The sequence below is a fragment of the Macrobrachium nipponense genome, chromosome 16 (genome assembly GCF_015104395.2).
Source record: "Macrobrachium nipponense isolate FS-2020 chromosome 16, ASM1510439v2, whole genome shotgun sequence".
Classification (NCBI taxonomy): domain Eukaryota; kingdom Metazoa; phylum Arthropoda; class Malacostraca; order Decapoda; family Palaemonidae; genus Macrobrachium; species Macrobrachium nipponense.
In genome coordinates, this window is record NC_087209.1 from 62,022,550 (window position 1) to 62,030,049 (window position 7,500).

The 7,500-nt window shown below is 33.8% G+C and overlaps 1 protein-coding gene across 6 annotated transcripts in view; it reads right to left on the reverse strand.

Annotated features, from left to right (window-relative positions):
- Positions 1-7,500, reverse strand: part of LOC135195770 (teneurin-m-like) — an 823,709-nt gene that overhangs the window by 50,501 nt on the left and 765,708 nt on the right. For all 6 annotated transcript variants that reach the window (XM_064222225.1, XM_064222226.1, XM_064222227.1 and 3 more), the window contains 2 exons: positions 7,361-7,500; positions 2,676-2,888 (listed from right to left, as the gene is read on the reverse strand). The exon at positions 7,361-7,500 is cut by the window's right edge and continues 55 nt beyond it. In XM_064222225.1, the coding sequence (XP_064078295.1) occupies positions 2,676-2,888; positions 7,361-7,500 (353 nt within the window). The remainder of the gene's footprint in view (positions 1-2,675; positions 2,889-7,360) is intronic.

Genomic DNA, 7,500 nt, shown 5'->3' on the forward strand with positions numbered 1-7,500 from the left:
AAATATATAATATATATATATATATATATATATATATATATATATATATATATATATATATATATATATATATATATATATATATATATATATATATATATATTTTAAGTTTATTTATATAATATACGCGCACACACACGCTCAAATATACTTATATATATACTCTATATATACATATGTATATTTGTGTGAGCGTGTGTGCCCCGTGCTCATTCATTATACATACACACTCATAAACCATTCACAAACTCCTGTATCATGATAAAAAAAAATAAATAAAAATCCTACTTAAAGACCCCAAAATACCCAAGACACACTTCTCTCAGAAGCTCTTCCCATTTAAAACAAATGTCCTTCGGCGTCGCTTCCACCGAATAGAGCGTAAGTTTTATGACCTTCCCAGACACTTAAGCATAAAAATGTAAAGGGGGGAGGGAGAGAGAGAGAGAGGGTGGTTTGTCTCTGTCAAAGGGGTGGATGGAGGGTGGGGAATGGGTCTCTGTCTCCAACTCCACTGCAGATAAGATACTGAAAGCAAAAGGAGTCTTGTTTTATTCCAAAGTAAATAACAATAATACTTGATGCCATTGAATCTGCTTGTGAAGTCTTGTTGTAATAGACTTTTAACCCTTTGCATTCCACGTGAATGGACAATATTTTAAATATATCTATTTAAACCCATCTACATCCCAATGCTAGGAGAGGCTTGTCTTTATGTTAGTACATGCCAGTATAAAGTGAGTGTATTAAGTACTTGTAATTCTGACTTGCAGAATTTCTGCCTCCTCCCACTATAATAGTTTCCTCCTCCTCCTCCTCCTATTGAAGCATTCGCTTTAATCTCTCTCTCTCTCTTTTGCTCTCGAGATGTTTCTTCGCCTGTGACTCCATTCAGAAAGGAACCCACCTCTCTCTCTCTCTCTCTCTCTCTCTCTCTCTCTCTCTCTCTCTCCACGTACGAGCACTCGAGTCAATTCTGGGTATTTGGCGAGGCAAAAACTCGATACCCGCTAATGTGCTATGTGACGTTCCCAACATCCTTTGCATTATGAGTCCAATTCTCAGATGTTTATAAATTTATCTTCTCTTCTTGAATAAGTGAGATCTCTTCTTCCTGTATTTCATTTGACCTCCTCTTCACTTCTTCCTAATGAACACCTTAGTATTCTTTGGAAGCTTGAATTTCAAGTCAGTGGCCCCTTCGGTGGGCATGTTTCGAATAATAATAATAATAATATAATATAATAATAATAATAATAATAATAATAATAATAATAATAAACTGAGTTAGTATATACACCCACATGATCACACATGAAACCACACTGAAATATAAAAATTCAATGGTGAAACAGAATATGTGGTGTTCCTAATATTTCTCATTTGATGCACGAATCCTTGGAGAATTCACTGTTTGCGTGACTGTATTTCGGTGGAAACATCATCCAAGGGTTCATGCAACAAATGAGAAATGTTAGGATCACCACATATTCTGTTTTATCATTGAATTTTTATATTCTAATGTGAATTCATGTGTGATCATGTGTGCGCACGCGCAAGCGTGTGTCTATATCTCAGTGCAAATATCTGCGAAATTGCAATGTTGCAAACATTACTGGATTTTAACATTTAACCTAAATTCTTAATGTGTATTCTAGATCATGTGGCGTGAATGTATACGTATGTACATGTAAATTATTATGGAACCACATAAAACAATTTGAAAGTTTTGTGATGTAATGGGATATGTGGCGTTCCTAACATTACTCATTTGAGGCCCGAATCCTCAGATGGCTTCACTGGTATGCATACACACACACACATCCACACAAATTTACATAAGCTTACACATGTACGTTAAATCATAGAGTATCACAAATGCATAATTCGCTTAATGTTTATCAATTTCTGTGGCCAGTGGAATAAACCTCTTAATATATCAAATAACTTGATTCTTTTAATAATAAGTATTTCTTTTACCCACTTATTTCTTGCGGGTTGTTAGTGAAACGAAGCAAATGAAAAAAATTACATAAGAATAAGGAACGATTGATAAATCCATTTATCTCTCCCGCTGACGAATCTCCTTATCTGAAAGATATTGAAAAAGTATTAATTTTCGCCTTTTGCATACAAGATGACCACCTTTATACAACTCTCTTTTTCTCTTAGACCTAACTGCTACTTACTTCTAAAAGACTTTTTTCCTCTCTTTTTTTAAGTAAGCAGTACATAGTTTAGGAATCTCTCTCTCACTCTCTCTCTCTCTCTCTCTCTCTCTCTCCTCTCTCTCTCTCTCTCTCTCTCTTCCCTGATTCCTAATTGCCACTTGCCTTTGGAAATCTCTCTCTGTTTATTTTGGAACTTTTTCTCTCGGTTAACTTTGACATTCTCTCTCTCTCTCTCTCTCTCTCTCTCTCTCTCTCTCTCTCTCTCTATTCTCCTCCTCCTCCCTGTTTCATAGACACTACTTTCTGTCTCTCTCTATCTCCCTTCAATATTTCCCAAGCGTGACTCTCTCTCTCTATCTCTCTTTCTCTACCCTGATTCCTAGATATCATCCTCTCTCTTCTTCTTTCTGTCTCTATCTCTCTCCAATGATTCCCAAGTGTGCATATCTCTCTCTCTCTCTCTCCTCTCTCTCTCTCTCTCTCTCTCTCTCTTTCGCTACTTACTCTTGGAGCAGTCGGAGCCAGTCCAAGGGTGGTCGCAGACGCACTCATGAGTCTCCATGTTGAAAGCGCCGTGCCCGTTACAATCGGGCAGGCACTGGAGGGCATCGCTGTCCATGATGGCGCAGTCGGGGCCCTGCCAACCCTTCTGGCAGACGCAGGTGCCCGAGGCGGCGCACCAGCCGTGGTCGGAGCAGGTCGGGTGTGGGCAGTCCACTGTTGGCAAAAGGGGGTTAAGAGGAAAGTTAATGAACGGGAGTGGTTGTTGTTTTTATTATTAATTATTATTATTATTATTATTATTATTATTATTAAAGAAAAATGGTAATGATTTATTATTATCATTTATATTATTATTATTGAGAAAATACTAGTAGTAATAATAATGTGAAGGTTGCTGATATTATGAAAATTATTGTGAATGTTTCATATATATGAACATAAATATATATGTGGTTGAATATAAATATGTATACATTATATATATACGAATATATATATATATATATATATATATATATATATATATATATATATATATATGCAAACTCCACAGGAAATGATAGTCAGACTATCATTTTCCTGTGGAGTTCGCTTATTTATGAAGTCACGTGCATCTACTGTGACTTTTTAAGCATATATATATATATATATATATATATATATATATATATATATATATATATAATATATATATATATACACACGTACATATATATTATAACCAACTCCGAATATACCAATATTATTATCATCAACATACTTTAACCAGACCACTGAGCTGGGGCATATACTCTAAAAAACGATATATATATATATATATATATATATATATATATATATATATATATATATATATATATATATATATATATATATATATATATATATATATATATATATATATATATATATATATATATATATATATATATATATATATATATATATATATATATATATATATATATACAAACATATGAAACATGGTCAAAGAAAGTATAAATTATAATAACAGTGACGGAATTGCTTGCAAAACTTGGATCAGCCATAAATAAATAAATAATATTAAACAATTAATAAAAAATCAAATGAGTATATAAAAAATTATATATATATATATATATATATATATATATATATATATATATATATATATATATATATATATATATATATATATATATATATAAACTCCAAATACTTCGACGGTGCTTTTGAGATGCGACAAAGCCTAGCGTGGAAATCCCACTTTTTCTTTTTCTTCCTCATGGAGAACAAATTCCTTATTATACGACAATAACCCCGTCCCCCCCTCTCTCTCTCTCTCTGTTCTCTGATTCCTAGACGCTACTTACTTTTGGAACTCTCTCTCTCTCTCTCTCTCTGTTCCTTAACTCCTAGACTCTACTTACTTTTGGAACCGTCTCTCTGCCTCTCTGATTTCAAAACGCCACTTACCTTTGGAAACTCTCTCTCTTCTCTCTTCTCTCTCTCTCTCTCTCTCCTCTCGCTCTCTCTCTCGAAATCATACCTTCCCATTTTCGCAGCGTCTCCCCAGCTCTTGCATGCTAGACACGGAAAGGACTTATTTACGCAAGTCCTACATACACAACTGCTAACTCCTTCTTTCACTCCTTCTCCCTCCCCCTCCCCCAGGCGGTGGACCCCCTCTCCCCCCACGACCGAAATTTAATTAAATGCCTTACCTTACGAAGAAAATGCCCGGATGAGGATGCCAGCTGTTCGATGTCTCGCTCCGTCGAGAGAGAGAGAGAAAAAAAAATGAAATCCCGACGGAAAATACGGCGCTGCGTCGCCCTAGTAATAATAAAATAATAATAATAATAATAATAATAATAATAATAATAATAATAATAATAATTATTATTATTATTATTAAATAATAATAATAATAGCAGTGACAATGATGACGAACACCTAACTACTACTGCTTTTAATAAAATCACAAAAGATAATAATGATAATCGTACCCAATTAATAATAATAATAATAATAATAATAATGATAATATCAGTGATGATAACTACTGTTTGTAATCAAAGAATAAAACATTATGGTAATCGTACCCTTTTGATAATAATAATAATAATAATAATAATAATAATAATAATAATAATAATAATAACATTGAATACCTACTGGTTGTAAAAACCTAACTATCCGAAAGATAAACATTGAAATAAATAGTAAAAAATAAATGAAAAATAACGTCAACGAGCCGTGTGACCCATCTCAAGGGAGAAAGACAGGAGAGGGGAAAGGAGACGGTAATAATCCTTCCTTCCCTCCCCCTCCCCCTCTCTTTTCCCAAGAGGGGAGGGGAGGGAGGGGGGGGGGAAGATATTAGTTATTCTAAAATGTCAGCTCTGGCTGCCTCCTCATCATTTAATCCCGAGTCAAAGAAGATGGTGGCACAGAACTGGAAAGGCCGCGGATGAGATTCACCTGATATTTATACCCAAGGAAGGGGGGAATTCCCCCCCCCCCCCTGCCCCAGCAACACTTTCCTCCCATAAACCTCACATCTTCTAACATGTCGACTTAATGTTTTTTCTCATCGAAGGGAAAAAGTGGTCAGTTTTTTTTAATCTTTTATATTTTTAGATTTAAAGACATATTTTTTATAATCTTTTATTGATTCACATACAGATACCAATTTATTTTATCGTTTACATTTCTTGGTTATTTTTATTGTCGAAATAAGGTTTAAATGCCAATTTTTCTTCATCTTTATATTTCTTGATATAATCACCCACTTATATCTCATATTTCTTGATTTAAACACTATTTTATTTTCATCTACATTTCTTGAATTGTCTCTTAATATAGCCTTTTCAAACCAAGCTAGAGTAGTAAATTAATAAATAAATGTTGACACAATCGACAAAGTTTATGGTCAATTGAACGAGTACGAATCTATAAAATACATTCTGTATAGATAAATTCATCGATTGGTATTCCTACTCACGCACCCAGAAAACGCAAAATAAGTTGGTAAATATTGTATAAGATTTACGACGCATACTTGTTTGTAAGGACTTTATAGCTAAATGAATGTAGTTTGTCGTCATTATTTGCCGTCCGTTTCATTCTAAATACGATCGGCTCCTCTACCGAGTGGATTATGACGCAATATATCTCGTAACAAATCAATCGTTATATCATTATACTTTGTGGAATTTCTCAGTCTTTGGAAAGTGAATAACTTCTTTTAGATATCGCCTTCACTTCGCATTATGGTAACAGTTTCATAATCTGTCTGAAGAATCGTCGTGTAAGTATATTTATAAAAAGAATCATGATAGCATGAATCACTAGAATGGTGATGAAATCCACACTAGTGGAATTGTAAGCGTATCTTTAAAACGATGTTTATACAGCGAGAGCGTTCGAGATCTTGCTCGAAGGAGTATCGAGCAGTTCACGAAAGCTCTCGTTTCGTATACATATTTTTAGCATATGTTTACCATTACACCATTGTGGATTTCTTCACCATTCTAGTGATTCATGCCATTAAGAGATTTATATGAATGATTACAACTACACGATGATTCTACATATAAATTTGTTATCATAAAATAAGGTCAGAGAAGAAAATGAGAGAAAAAACAGTGAAGAATATGAGAGAAAAAAGGCCAGAGAACAAAATGCAGAAAAAAAAAAGGAGAACAAAAGCCAAGCCGAACAAAATAAAAGAGAAAGAAAAAAGGCCAGAGAATAAAAATGAGAGAAAAAAGGCCAGAGAATAAAATGAGAGAAAAAAGGCCAGGGAACAAAATGAGAGAAAAAAAGGCCAGAGAATAGAATGAGAGAAAGGGGAGACCGACAACATTCCCCGAGAGTCTTAATTACATTTACGAACGGAATTACCGGACAGAAACATTAAAATAATGCAAATTTTTATAAGTTTTTTTTTTTCTAGACATATTTATTCACAGCAAAGAAAGTCACTCGGATGAGGCGTCATGTGAATTTGAATTTCGTTCCCAAAATCCCTCTCCCCAAGCTCCCCTCTTTTTTTGGGATTGGAGCGGGGGGGAGGGGGGGGGGGAATACTCATAAGTATAACTGGTAAAGTTGCCAAAAATATTTAGTCAATACTTACGTAAATTATTATTAAATTGAATACACAATTAAGGATATACGTTCATACAAAGGTCACTGGAACCTCTTTCAAGAAAATTGTTTTTAAAATACGTTTTCGTTCTTTGGAACAACTGCACGGATTTTTACTCTTAATGAGTATTATATGAATATGCCAAAAGGGTGTTTTCAGATTTACGAATTATTGAATGAAAAAAAAAAAAAAAACCATAATAATGTGGATATATATATATATATATATATATATATATATATATATATATATATATATATATATATATATATAGTTTTCATCTTCATTTTTCTTTTTTTATAATAGTACTTTGTGTATACATGAGTGTAGCATAATGGTTTATATATATATATATATATATATATATATAGATATATATATATATATATATATATATATATATATACATTACTATAGTATATATATTCATATATAAACCATTATGCTACACTCATGTATACACAAAGTACTATCAAACGTATACCTGATCTCACCTCCTGTCAAACCCCCTCCCCCAAAAAAATAAAAATGACATTGCGCCACTCACCTTCGTCGCAAAACTCGCCCTTGAAGCCCTTGGCGCACTCGCACCTTCCCTCGATGCATCGTCCGTGGCCGTTGCAGTCGGCGACCTCGCACTCGTGGTGTCGCAGCTGGCACTCCTTGCCCTTGAAGCTCGGGTGGCAC